This window comes from Narcine bancroftii, chromosome 3, assembly GCF_036971445.1.
Source record: "Narcine bancroftii isolate sNarBan1 chromosome 3, sNarBan1.hap1, whole genome shotgun sequence".
Taxonomy (NCBI): domain Eukaryota; kingdom Metazoa; phylum Chordata; class Chondrichthyes; order Torpediniformes; family Narcinidae; genus Narcine; species Narcine bancroftii.
Genome location: NC_091471.1, coordinates 271,710,797 through 271,725,615, shown reverse-complemented (window position 1 = coordinate 271,725,615; position 14,819 = coordinate 271,710,797). Strand labels below are relative to the sequence as shown.

The 14,819-nt window shown below is 41.3% G+C and overlaps 1 protein-coding gene across 1 annotated transcript in view; it reads left to right on the top strand.

Annotated features, from left to right (window-relative positions):
* The window catches only part of LOC138758772 (transducin-like enhancer protein 1), a 157,349-nt gene that overhangs the window by 94,292 nt on the left and 48,238 nt on the right, over positions 1-14,819 (top strand). Inside the window, exon 8 of the mRNA XM_069928145.1 lies at positions 3,023-3,039. Within this exon, the coding sequence (XP_069784246.1) occupies positions 3,023-3,039 (17 nt within the window). The remainder of the gene's footprint in view (positions 1-3,022; positions 3,040-14,819) is intronic.

The window sequence follows — 14,819 nt, the reverse complement described above, 5'->3', positions numbered from 1 at the left end:
ATTTTCACCAGTTTTTTTTTACCTTTTTGTCAAGTGAATTAAGTAATACGAGGAAAGATCTATTGGCACTCAGTGGACCAGATAGTCTCCATGAGTAGAAATGGTCAGTCCCACCTTCTTTGGTGGAACAGATTTGAAGGGCTCCCTCTCTTGTTGGGTTCAAAAGAAGGAAACAAAAGACCCTTTCACACCTTCCAGTGATCCCAGGAATCGAACGCCAATCGGCCTTTAAAGTGGCAAATGTGAAAGCAAAATCTGCTCAACGCCGGCATCAGATGACGTCATGTACGCCGACCTTGACTCTTGAGTACAATCCCTGGCATCTGCAGGCTCTGGCGTTGAGATCATGCAAGTGTGAAGCAGGCAGCAACATTGCAGGCACTTCCAATTAAAGGTAGAACAGACCAAACGCCAGGGATAAACCTTTGCAAGTGTGAAAGGGTTCAGTGTCCTGGTTAGGAGTGGTCTAGTGTGAAATTCCTATCTAGGGACACTGAACAGCTGGTTTACTGGGATGCAAGTGTGAAAGGGGCTAAAGAAGACAGGAATGGTGATGAAAGAGCATATCATCAGTTAATGGAAAAGCCAATGGTCTCAATTATAGTGTTCACCTGATTGTTGGTAATCATTCACAATTTCTTAATAATTCATTCTTCAAGGGTAATGAGGCTTAATGAAGATTGCTCCAGAATCCAAGGAGGATATTCCAAGTTAATCAACTTTGAATTTGTACCAACTACTGCTTCAATTAATTCAGCACCCTTTAACAGAATTTCTGGAAAGGAGGCATTTTTGCTGTCAAACAAAATAATTAACACTGGCACACAAGGCATTATCATAGCTTGGTCTAAGGACCATAACAGAGGAGTAAAGGGAGTAGAGTGGATTATTTAGGGAATTTGAGGGCTTGTTAAAGCACACCAATTAGTGGTGGAATGTTAACTTGGAGAAGCTCAGGTGAACAGAATGATTCTGTTTTTTTAAAATATCCTACAACTTTTTGATTCTTTGCAAACTGCCCAGAGAAATCCCATTTTCCATTGATTATTCTTGCAATCTATTTTGTGATATGTATGACTCTATAAAGCCATAAAGCTTGGAACAGGTCCTTCAGCCCAATTTGTCCATACCAGCCAAGTTGGCATATTGGGTTTGCCCATAGCCCTTTTCCATAAATTTGACCAAATGTCTTTTGAATGGTGCTCACTTCGAAAGTTTCCTCTGGCAGCTAATTCCAGATGTGATCTTGCAAATTCCACATATAACTGCAGAGGACAAAATCCGCACCATTGCGCTGTCTATGAAGCAGATGTGGGCCATGGAGATTTGAATACATTAGAGCTTGCGCAGGTTAAACTGAGAAAAGAAGACCAGGAAGGTGTTGGAATAGCAAATCCAAGAATTGCAGAGGTATGGGTGAGAGATTCAGTCACAGTTGAGCTCAGGCGAGGATGGAGTTGAGCAGTGTTACTGAGGTGAAATTCTAGGTCAAATGATGTACCTTGCAAATGAAGCAACACAGGCTGAATAAGTGGTTCAAGTCTAGACACAGCAAACTTTCTTAAAATAAAGGTTACTTGGAGTTATGAGCTTGGAAACAAGCCCTTTAACCCAACATGTCAACCAGAATGCCCCACCCACACTAGTCCACCTGCTGGAGTCTGTCCATATGCCTCTAAGAAACCTGAAATCTGGACCACCCAAGAACTTTTTGAAAACTCTCAAACTTTTAAAATTTAGCGGGCTTTTGTGTTTGTGCGTAGGCACCACAGATGTACAGCGGCAACAAGCAACCAGGTCATTTTATCACATTCATCTGGATACTGTATTTTTTCTTTTACAATGTTCATTTTTAAACATTAACATTTTTTGTTGTAGTGAAAAAATTTATGTTTATACTTTTGTCAAATGTTGACTATTTTTCTTTAAAACTGCTTGTTTTGATAAATTTGCTAATGAATAAACCTCTTTATTCCTTCTTAAATTTTAATTTTAAAAGTACTGCCTGAGAATCTGGAAAATCCAAAAATCCCCACTGACTCAATCCCAGGCAGTCTGCCTCCACTGGCACCTTCCATGTTCTCCCCACTCTTTGGGTGTGTTTAAAAAAAAGTTACTCCTTGGGTTTCTAACAAATGTCTCTGCTTCCCCCCCCCACCCCCCCATATCCTTAAACGTGTCCTCTGGTTACTGATTTCCTCTACTCCAACTCTCTGCGTTCACCTTATCTATTTTTCTCCTAATTTTGTGCATCTCCATGAGATCACGTCTCAAAATATATTATTAATTGAAGGGGTGATTTTTGTTTGAAAATAATTTGTTTGGCTTTATTATTTAAGATCATGAAATAGGAGCAACAATAGGCCATTCAGTCCATCAAGTCTGTACCACCACTCAATCATGAGTTGAATAATTTTACCCTTCAGGTCCACTGCCTGACCATCTCCCCATAAGCTTTAATGCCCGAGTTCATCAATCTGTTTTAAATACACCCAATGACCTGGCCTCCATAATCTTCTGTGGCAACAAATTCCACAGATTTCCCCCCCCCCGCACTGGCTAAAGAAATTCCTCCCCATCTCTGTTCTAAGCAGGTGCCCTACAATCCTGAAGTTATGTCCTCTTGTCCTAGACTCTCCTGCCATGGGAAACAACCTTGCAGTGTTCAAAATGATTCTGTAATGATGAGGTGTGGGGGTGTGATTCATTGCATCATTATTAGGTGGGAAGATAGGTTTCCAGGCAGAGGAGTTTGCTGTATGAGGTGTCCTGCCAATGCAGGCCATGCCATTACTTCCTAAGGATGTTACACATTCCACAGGTTGTGGCATTGTAAAATGATAATGAGAACTTTGATGGACTGAACTGTTCTAGCTCAGTGGTTGCCATTTCCCCTGTTCTGTCATTCTAAAACAAAGCAAGTAGACTGTTGTTTATCATGTGATGAAGACCAAATGACTAACTTGATTTTTTTTGTTCCTCTTGTGTTCTTTGTGATCTGATGTAATACCAACGGAGTCAGACAGAGACCAAGGGTCGGTGAGTAGTAGCATTTTATTTCTATCAGTTCATGAAACAAACATTAGAGGTCAAACAGTGCTGCTTTTCCAATAAATTGATAAGGAGGGAGATGGTGGTTTCACTTGTTGAATTGGGGCTGTACAGATGGTCTGAATATAGTGTTATGTGTGGTTTAAAAAAAAGCAATAAATAATTTACAAATGTCTTGTATTTTGAGAGGGCAGGTGCAATTTGGAATTTGGCAAATGGCCCAGAACCACGTCATTATTGTGGTTTCTCTTGAGGTAGGGAACTTCCTAAGCATTCTAATTTTACTTTAAGGCATGAAGTTTTAATAGAGAGCAGAACAGGAGAATTGCAAAAGGAACAAGAATATGGCCAGTATAAAAGAAATACTGAGAATATCTTTATCTTTCCTGTGTGAATAACCATTCTTCAAGGCCAATAAAGCAGCTACTCCCAATGTTTAATGTAGAATCTTGGAGTCTACATAATCTTTAATTCCTGAGGATGCATTTTTAGTTACATTTGTTAAGAATCTCAAACACCTGATCTGGGCTGCATCCAGAAACAAGGCAATGCACTTAAAAACAGACTTCTCCAAAAACTGGGCCACAGCAGTAGCAAGTAAATAACTCTTGGAATTAGTACAACAGAATTCTTGACTTTGTTTTTTCTTCAAATTGCCATGACTTTTGTACTTGTGTTTCAGGAACTATTGTTTGGAAAATTCTTGCTTTCTGAAGTCAGTGTTGCACAATTTAGCCTTGTATCCTGCTATCTCATATTATCTATGATACAGGAACACCACACACAAAAAAAATTGGCTGTTCAAATCCATCTGCAATTCTTGCAGAATACAAATTGACTGCCAGAAAAATAAATTGTTGGATGAGAAGCATTTACGATCTTGCACACCATATTTGAGTAGCCTATTGCTTGCGGTGAGAATTCCATTGTTAATATTCATGAAAAATTCTGTGCATCAAAAGCAATTCTAGGAAGACTGTTCATCTGTAGCATTTTAGTGTTAATGTAGTGACCCTTGTGGAAACTTGGCCGGACCACATGATGGCTTGAAGGGCCTCCTGTTTAGTGAGTGATTGTTTTCGAGGATACTTCGAAGTATTTCCTTTCCAACCTTGCTTACCTGGTTAAACATTGTTGAAACGTTGAACAAAAAGGGCCTGTTTCTGTGTTGTTTGAGCAGGGAACCTCTTCAAAGTCTAATGCAAATGATGGTCTTTTTTTAAACAAAATCAGTTTTTCATTGAGCAGGAGATTGCGATTTCTTAGCAAGGTTACATTGAAACAATCACACCCCCAACCCCAACCCCTTCAGCCACCACCATTCAATTTTGAATTGTGGGAAGGTTTTCATTCTTTCAAGGCATGAAGGTTTGCAGGTTGAGCCAACATTTAATTGCCCTTGAAGATAGTGTTGATCTGTATACTTGAATTGCTCCAATCCTTGAGGAGTGGCTATACCCACAATTCTGTTAGGGAGGGAGTTCTGGGACTTTGACCCAGCAATGGTGAAAGAGCAGTGAGATATTTCCAAGACAGGATGCTCTCTGATTTAGAAGGCAACTTCCAGGTGGTAGCATTCACATGTTTTTTATGACCGTGTCCTTCTAGCTCGTGGAGGTCTTGGGTGTGAAAGGTGCTGTCAAAAGAGCTTTGGTGAGTTAGTGCAGTATATCCTGCAGAGCAATAGGGGAGTGCAGGCCCATAGTTTCCTGAAAGTGGCTGCACAAGGAGATAGGGTGGTAAAGAAGGCCTATGGCATGGGTACAAATTTTTTTTGTGTGCATTTTCTTGTACTGTTGGAAATTGCTGTGCTAAGTTGTATGATGTTATATTGAGCTGTATGTGTCTGATTCTTGAGCTAGCTCACTCGTGCAACGGACCCCCAGATCTAGATTTTCTCTCGAGATACAACATTCTCTCTAATCCATTTTGACAAGATTCCTTGGATCATGTATCTGAATGAAGTCCCCACATTTTTAAATTCCAAGTATACAAGCCAAGGCTGTCCAGCCTTTTCTCTCAAGTCAACCTGTCCATTCCAGATCCTTGTGTACATCCAGTAAAATTCTAACTGCTTCCAAAACATTAACATCTTTCCTAAAGGAGACAAATACTGTAACTCCAGATGTGGAGTTGATGGTGCTATTGCTCTCATGGAATTGGGAGATGTGAAGAGCAGCAAGGAACAGACAGCTGGGACTCTCCAGAAGAGCCTTCAGCTATAAATGAGCATAATTTGACCACTTTTACTTTGAGTTTGTAACTGATGTCTAGCCCATGGTCAGAGATTGAGTATCTAGTTCCACTGTTAATACCCTTGGGATATGGAATACAGATTGCAGTGGCCATCTGATACAACCCAAACTACTGGGCACCAAATATTCTCCAAATCCCAAAATGTTAATGAGCAAGGAACTGTGAGTTGCTGGCAAGCAGTCCTGGTAACCTGGCCAACACTGCTGTTAAGTACAAAGTGCAAGTGAGTCTCTCCAGCAGAACTAGAAAGCTTCTCGCCAACTAAGTACGTGCCATTTGTTTCCTTTCTCACACCTAATAGGACATGATTTGAACCTCTATCAAAACAATGCTGAAAATTACACCTGGTCGGGTAATGCTGAATTGGGAACTCCTCCCATAGAGTGAATCCCTCTGGATTTTTTTTTCCCAAGTAGCATTAGGACCCTGAGCCGAAGCTAATGTGATCTCTTTTTGATGTAATCAAAAGACTGAAGATCTATCATGTTTGACCTGACAATTGCTACAGGAGCCAACACCGTGTTTCTGTTTGCCCACAGGGAATGTGTTGACAGAGATGTAGTGTATCTGTCACACATGCTTGCCTCTTTTATTAATAATTAGCTGGCTCAATGGACGCAATGATCATGGGACTAGAAATGGGGAAAATGAACTTCAAACTAGTGTGGTGAGGGCATTTAGCTTAATGTTGCTGAACTCTGATGTGCTGTGAAGAATTTAACCCCCTTCTGTGTATGCAGATGTAACCCATAGCCACACAGACCAGGGGTCTGCCTGTCGTGCACTCATACTCTCGGACCTTTCAGATTTGCACCGTAATTATTGTGAATAGTTTGAAGATAAATTAACAACTTCAACTGCTTTTTGTATAACTTGTTTGGAATGGTTTAGATGTAGTATGAAGCCATCAGTTTAACTGTGAATACTGTATAGTGGTCATTGAAACACCTTCTAATTAACGCACTCCGTACTCAGCACTGAAATATTTTCAACTGCATGTTCAAACACAAAATGCTGGTGATACTCCGCAGGTGAAGCAGCATCTGTCAAGAGAAACCTTACAGATGGATGACTTTGTGTAAGAATTGATTACATGTTGCGATATCTTCCCCTTTATTGTTACCACAGCACGGTAACAGCCCCTTCCAGCCCGTGAGCATGTGTTGCCCATATGTCCCAGTTAACATACAGCCCCTGTATGATTTGAAGGGTGGAAGGAAACTAGAAGAAGCAGAGGAAAACCACCAGAAATGGGGAAACCGTGCAAGCTCTTTACAGGCAGAACCGGACTTGAGCCCAGGTCCCCTGATGCTGTAAGAGCATTGTGAAAACTGTACCGCTAACCGTGCAACCCTGAACAACTTTCTGAATACGTCAAAAGGCCTTCCGTTCAATGAAGTACTTTTTGAAGTTGTTATATTTGTGTGGTAGAAAACAGCAGGAATTCTCTCCCCCCCCCCCCCCCCCCAAAAAAAAACAGAACAAGGGTTTAATATTATGGTGCTCTGGCCAACTTTCTCAGCCTGTGGGCTCAAGCGACCTTCATAACCACCTGAGAGCAGGCATGCTTTAATTTAACATTGTGTCTGAGAGACAACACCTCCGCTCAGTGCATCATTGAAATGTAAAACTCGTCTTAAGCAGCTGGGTAGCTGAGGTGGGCCTTCAGGCCTGACCTTTCCATTCTGAGGTGAACCTGGCTTTGGCTACAGTGTGAGTTAGGGTAATTCTTCTAACCAGGGAAAATATCTGCTCGAAGTCTGCTTGGTTGAAATGCTCCCAACTGTGACCACCTTTAATGCCACTGTTATTATGACTAGTTTAATGCAATGTTTGGATGTTTAAACACTTTCCCATTATCTACTGGAGATCTCTATTTAATTAGAAGGGGGAAACGTTTAGGGGAAGCATGAGGGGGAGATTCTTCACTCGGACGGAGGGTGGTGGAAGTGTGGTATGAGCTTCCGGCCGAAGAGGTAGATACAGGCTCGATTTTAACATTTAAGGAAAAGTTGGATAGTTATATGAACGAGAGGGGTATGGAAGGTTATGGATGGATGCAGGTCATTGGGACTAGGTGGGAGAATGTGTTCGGGATGGGCTAGAAGGGCCAAACTGGCTTGTTTCTGTGCTGTATTATATGGTTATGCCTTGTAGATGTGTGGATGGTTCATACTGATGTTATTAATTGCTTCATTCAATATCAAATTAATTCTGTGATGACTTGAACTCTTAAAACTCGATTTGCTTTCTAAAGTTAGGTCCTTTGACTGGTGTATTTTTTTTAAAAAAAGGGAATCTCAAATGACTTCCGTGACCCTGTCCCCTTTCCTTTGTTAGTCCTTAGGGTACAGTGAAGTGTTGTTCATGGGTGAAAATGACAAACTCCTCACCATCTGTCCATCAGGGAGTTGTGTTTGCATGTGACTTTCTGCTAAATATGCAGATCCATTGAAGTGCTCTCTCCTTCCGTGGCCCACCTTTTAATCAGGACTGACTAATGCAATGGGGCTTCACTATTCTGTATAAAAATGTTTAATATGTCCCGTTGCATTAGTAACATGACATAGCTTACTATATAAAAAATCTATCCTACGTCTTAAATATATTTCCTGAGGTGGCCTCCACTGCTTCTATGGGCAGCGAATTCCACAGAGTCTCTCCTCACCTCCACCCTAAATCTACTACCCTGAATTTTGAGGCTATGTTCCCTGGTTCTAGTCTCTCCCGCCAATGGAAACAACTTGCCTACCTCTATCTTATCCGTACCTTTCATAATTTTATATGTGCAGGCCACACACTCTCTTGTACCTGCAGTAAATGCACAAAAGTGCTGAAAAAAGTGTATTCATAGGCCTGAGCCCCTCCTCTGGACCTGCTGAGTTTCTCCAGAACTTTTGTGTATTTACTGCAATCACAGTGCCTGCAGACTTTCGTGTTTCACTCTTGTGCTTGTACTGCCCCCTTACCTTGGGGCCAATTTCCTGAACTAATCCCAGATCTCTTTATCCAAAACCTTAACAATCTCTCTCTTGAAAGTACTCGGTCTATGGGGCAGAGAATTCCAAAGACTAGTTACCCTTTGGGTGAAGAAATGTTGGGAATGGTTGGCAATCCAGGGTAAATGCCACTTGCCACGTCTTACCAATTTGCACAGCTTACAATAAATCATTGTTCCTCAGCAGATGTTGACTACAGTTATCAGTTGGAATGTACTGCCCGTGGTAATGTCAAAGTGATGTGGAACTGACAGCTGCATTTGGAAGTTTTGGCAGCTATTTTACCATCTCCGTCATTCTGCGGTTGGAAGCCATTGGTTGGCTGCTCTTGTTCCAGGGGAACATTCAGCAGCTTGTCACCTTTTAGATTTGAAGGCTGTGATTTTTTTTTGGTTTGTGGCATTTAGTGAATATTCAAGAGACAGCATTTCACGTTTGCATTAATTGTACATGTGCATCTTTCAACTTTAATATACTTTTCCAGTCTCAGAAATCCAAATCCATGGGAGCTGCCATCTGGTATTACTTTGCCTCCACTCTCTTGCCTGCACCACACACATTTCTCAAACCAAATACCATTTGGGAAACATGATTGGCATAGCAGTTGGCGCAATGCATTTACAGTGCCAGTGATCAGGCGTTCAAATCCCACGCTGTCTATAAGGAGTTTGTATGTTCTTCCTGTGTCTGTGTGGGTTTTCTCTGGGGCTTTAGTTTCTCCCATTGTTCAAATACATACTGGGGGTGGAGGTTAATGGGGTGTAAATTTGTCGACGGACTCGTGGGCTGAAATAACTGTATGTCTCAATTTTAAAAAAACATGTTTTGGTGTGGCTTGGCTGCCTTGAAAAGTGACCATAAGGACATGTGGATTGGACTTCCACTGTTTCTTGAAAGGTCAAAAAATATTATTTTTAAGAATAATATTTCCTGGGGCCTTGTTTAACCCTTCCGCTGACCAAAACAAGGTGACTGTTAATTAATCGTACATTTGAGTGTGTGAACTGAGTGTGATTTCTTTCACATTGATAAGTCCAAACTCCGATTGGGTGCCTGTTTCATCGAGCACCTGTGCTCTGTCTGTTGGTCCAAGCACAATCACCCAAGCCACCATTTTAATTCTGCTAGCTATTCCCACATGGACGTGTCTGACTTTATCCCCATCCATTGCTAGGGCGAGGCCAAACGTAAACTGGAGGAACAGCGCAACCTATTCCTCCCAGCCAACCTTAAACCCAACAGGATGATCATTGATTTTTTTTTTCTCTCTCTCTCTAATTTTAGCTAGCCCCCACTTTTATCTGGTTCCACCGTATCCATCGCTTCCTTGCCTAACTCTAGTTCTTGCTTTTATCTCTAACCTTCCTTCCTCCAGTTGCCTCTTCTTGTCTCTCCCTAACAGTTCCACCATCTGTCCAATAGCCTATCACCTTTCAAGCCCTCTCAGCTTCCTCCATTTTCTACTTTCTCCTGATTTTATACACAGTAACTCAGCTTGGCACTGACAATGAAGGCAACTTCTATATCCTTCTAGGATCAGAAGCAAACATAGTTTTGGCTGAAAGTTTTTCTAGTGTGTAGAGGTAGATAATCTGGCCTGCTTGGCATGTTGTATGGCTTTGCTGTTTTCGGCACATCCCCAGATCGGATGGTTTCTCATCTGAGATGCCACCTGACCTGTGTGTTTCCCATATTTTATTTCAGTATAGCTGCCTCTGCACAGTCAGAGCCAGCAAACCCCTGACAGTTGGACGTGGTTGGATGTGAAATGAGATTGAGCAAATGCAGGAAGGAGTGGCTTATGGAACATTAGGGAACTTGGACTATTGAATCTTGCTCAACGTTCCCTCTGAATGCCACTAAAATGAGATGTATTCCCAGTTTCAGGATGTTTCTTTAGTGAGAAAGAGTGGGGAGGAGGGCACAGACCAAACCCAAGGCAAAAGTTACACTTTCTTTTTTTTAAACAATCTTTTTTTTATTTTTTTTATATAAAAAATATAATACAATGAAGAAAAGGGAACAAAATTGAAAATACAGTATCACATATATTAATATTAATATAAAACTTCAAACAGTATAAACACGGACCCCCTCTACTTCAATGGGTGAAAATGAAAGAAACTTCAAAAATATTATATAAAACCATTAAAAAAAACTACTAACAAAAAGCATCTGAGCACCTTATCCTGAGGGTTACATATATTTTGTAGTTTTTGGTTCCTAGAGTAAATCAAAAAAAGAAAAGATAGGACCATATCTCATCTGGAAGGATGAGTAGATCTAATCACATTAGAAACATTTACATCAAATGAAAATAAGACATTAAAAGTCACCGTGAATCTTCAAATGTCACCGACGAATCAAGTCCGACACCTAATTTTTTTTTCTATGCTTAGACAAGACATAATATGAGAAAACCATTGAAACTCTGTTGGCGGACTAGTCTTTCCATTTGAATAGGATGGCTCTTTCAGCTAACATTGTAGAGAAGGCCACAACCTGTTGTGCAGGTACAGAAAAACTCTCTATGTCTGGGTCAATAACCCTGAAAAGAGCAGTTATTGGACTGGGTCGTATATCCACTTGGAGTATATTTGAAAAATATATTAAAATAACATTTCCATCTCGTGGAGTAACCCGAGTGCTCGGAATAAATGAAGCAAAAAACTGGAAATCTTTGGTTAAAGACAACAATTCCTGGAAAATCTTGATGTTGGTGACAATGGTGGAAAGTGGGTTGATGAAAGATCATTGATCTAAACTATTCATTCATTTCTCTTGCCATGGATGTCATACTGAATGTTTCTACCATTTTCAAATTTTACAATGGGTTTGAGCAAGTTTGTAGTGAGTCTGTTGTAGAGTTAGTTTCAGGAATCTTTCCTAAAGATCTTTGGATCTTTCTGTGTTCTCTGTCAGTGAAATAAAGCCTGATATCTCTGCTCACCACCAGCAGTTTGTAATGCTACACATGCACATGGATGTGAAGTGGAAACTTTCTTTTAAATCGATCTTCTCTCCCACTGTTTCACGCCTTTCTGCCCTGTCCTGTTCTCCCCTTCCTTCCTTCTTGCACCAATTTATGTTATGGCACTCTGGGGGTTGTAGTTTGAATGAAGTGCAGTCAGGTATAATGGCTTCCAATAAACATTTCACCATTTTGATGTATTATGCTGTTCATGCTGTTTAATGGCAGGGTAAATCAGACCAGTTAGAAGCTATTAACAATCCTCGGTTGGAAGCTGATGGAGTATGAGGAGTGAAAGCTATTAAACGCAGCCTACTTTAAATTCAGAGCACAAATACTTATTTATGGGGAGGGTCTGGGAGAGGCTATATCTGCACGTCAAGATTCTGCAATGTGGGTACACAGTTTCTGTTGAATTTCGCAGCAGAGCTTCGTTAGGTGTTTTTGATCAGGAGCATGTTTCTATGTGCTTGTTGAAAGCGACGGCTTGGCTGATGACTCAACTGGGAGAACTGGGCTGTTGGCGACTCGAGGCGAGGAACCCGTGCAGGCTGCAAGCGAACTGTGGTCAGAGGACTTACACCAGCCTGCGGACGGCTGCAGACCAGCTGAAGGAGTGCCGAGGGGGTGGAAGGGCGACCCCCCCCCCCCCCTTCATTTTACCATAAAAATTGGTTCACAAAATTTGACTGTTACGTACAGTAGTTGTTTTGGGGGAGGAGTTATCAGAAAGAAGGAACTGTTTTGCATTTTGTGGAATGTATAGAACTTCCTTTGGCCAAGACTGAAATGATCCTCTTGCCTAACAGTGTCATTGAGTGATGGAAATGAGAAGTGGAGAGTGCAGCCATGTAACCTCAGTATCGCTATCTCTGATTTTCTGGTGCTTTTTAATATGCCAAAACATTTAAATGATTTAACACAGAAGTGCTAATAACCAGAAATTGGAGCAAAGTAAGGATATTAAGAGAGATATCCAAAAGTATAAAAGTGGTAGGTTTTTTAAAAAAAACCTTGTGAAAGAGGAAAAGGAGTTGTCCCAGAGCTGGTGTGCAAACTGGGGCTTTGGTTGCCGAATGCATTGGGGTAACAAAATGGAACTTGTACTACAACTGAAAGCTTTTGAGTTGATCAACTATATATCCTACTATAGCCTTCTATATAAAAACCCGTGTAAAAAGTTCTGCAGGGCTCTGGTTGTTTCTTTAGATATTTATGTGCTAGAGATCTCTTCCTGTCCTGCACCATTTAGAAGGATCAATGCAATATGAACAATGGTACAATTAACTGGGAAGTATTCAGATTTCAGATTTATTGTCAGTACAAACATGACATCACATACAACCGTGAGATTCCTTTTTCCTGTGGGCGAGACAGAATTACCACTTATGGTAATATAAAAAAAAACTGCATGTTGTAAACACGTAAACAATAAAGAACTGTGAACAGATAATGAATGTAAACAAACCGTGCAATACAGAGAGAATTTTTTAAAAAATCAGTAAAGTGCACAGATAAGTCTTTAAATGAGTCCCAGATTGAGTTTGTTGTTGAGGAGTCTGATGGTGGAGGGTGAGCAGCTGTTCTTGAACCTGGTGGGGCGAGTCTTGTGGCACCGAGACCTCTTTCCTGATGGAAGCAGCGAGAACCAAGCATGTGCTGGGTGGTGAGGATCCTTGCTGCCCTCTGACACCAGAGTTCCCTTTAGATGTTCTAGATCGTGGGGAGGGTTTTGCCTGTGATGTTCTCGGCTGTATCCACTACCTTTTGCAGGGCTTTATGCTCAGAGGTATTGGTGTCCCCATTACCAGACCGTGGTACAGCCGGTCAGCATTCTTTCCACCATATATCTGTAGAAAGTTGCCAGGGTTTCTGATGCCATACCAAACCTCCGCAAACTCCTGAGGAATTAGAGGCGATGACCTGTTTTCTTCATGATGCCGTTAGTGTGTTGGGTCCAGGAAACATCCTCAGATATAGTGTCTTCCAAGAACTTACATTTTCCCACCCTCTCCAACTCTCATCCCCCAATGATCACTGGATTGCACTCCTGGTTTTCTGATCTGAAAGGGACTCTGTACCTGGGCAGGTTATGTTAAAATAAATGATCTGTTGCTAGATGTCAACAAAATGTGGATGTATGTAAAGCACAGACAAAACAAAAACTAAAATTCACTCGAGAAATCACTGGAAATAGCGATAAATTTGCCTTTAAATTTATTGACATTTTATTGACATTCTTCTTGAACATGACAACTTTTTAACATGCTGGAAAAACAAACACAATTTTAACTTGAAAAGTTAATGCATCATGTGATGATTCAACATTTCTTTATTGTTGCCTTAAAAATAATAAATTCTTTCAGGAAGGATAGTGTCAAGAGAACAGGAAAGCAATGTGTTGTAAAGTGGCCTATGTTGAACAAGTTAATGCAAGGCTGTTTGGCAGAATGCCATGCTGGAAGGTCAGACTGAACGTCTCAGGAGATCGAGTTGGATTAATGTCGTGAACAATTCACCAGAAGCCAATAGCACAGAGCATTTAACTTATTGTGTATGAAGATTTTCTTCTGCAACCATGGTCTAATTTCATAGCCTCCGGGAAAATATTGGCAGTGAGGAGGCCTCTTAAGACCTCACAGGAAGACTTTGATTTCTAAACTCTGCGATGTTGAGGTATTGTAAATCAATGGAACAACACCTGGCATACTGCCCTTGCAGAGGCGTAGAACTGGTTGGGGTCAGGTCAGGGAGGTTTGATGATAAAGAGGGAAAAGTCTGACACAAGATCTCCAGGTTCAAGGTTGTGCATGCTAATAAAAATATTCTCTCCTGCCAAAACATCAAATATTCAACTCTCATCTGAGCCACTTCACAGAAAAGCATTACGATTCTTCCCTCAAACCTCCTTTCTTTTGGAGGGATTTCACTTGAGCGAGTTTGGTTTTGAATCGGCTTGTTGACACAAGTCCTGCTTAAATACCTGCTAATTGAATTCTGGATCATGGGATGTACGAGTAGAAGTTGGCCCACTGGCCCATCGAGTCTGCTCCGCCATTCTAATCATAAGCTGATCCATCCTCCCACTCAGCCCCCCACTCCCCGGCTTTTTCTCCATATCCATTGATGCCCTGACTAATCAACTACTGGTTAATCTTTGTCTTAACTACACCTTCAACAGTTGCCAGTGGCAACAAATTCCACAGATTCACAGCCCTCTGACTAAAGAAATTTTTTTTCATCTGTTGATGCCCTTTTATCCAGAATTTATGTCCTGGAATCCCCTACCATGGGAAACAACCTCGCTTTTCAGCATTCAAAATGCCCCCATGAGGGCCTTATCCTTCTGTCCTCCAACGAGTGCAGTCCAAGGGCTGACGTAGAAAATCTAATGCTTAATTCCTCCCTCGGTACCTGGATGGGAGTGAATCCAGAATGTACTTGGCTAGAAATGGGTCCCGTGGTTTTTCAGAAGCCTTTGCGCTGATTGCTTTTTGCCTGCATGGCTGGAATATTACCCTATAATGTGACACATCTGCTCA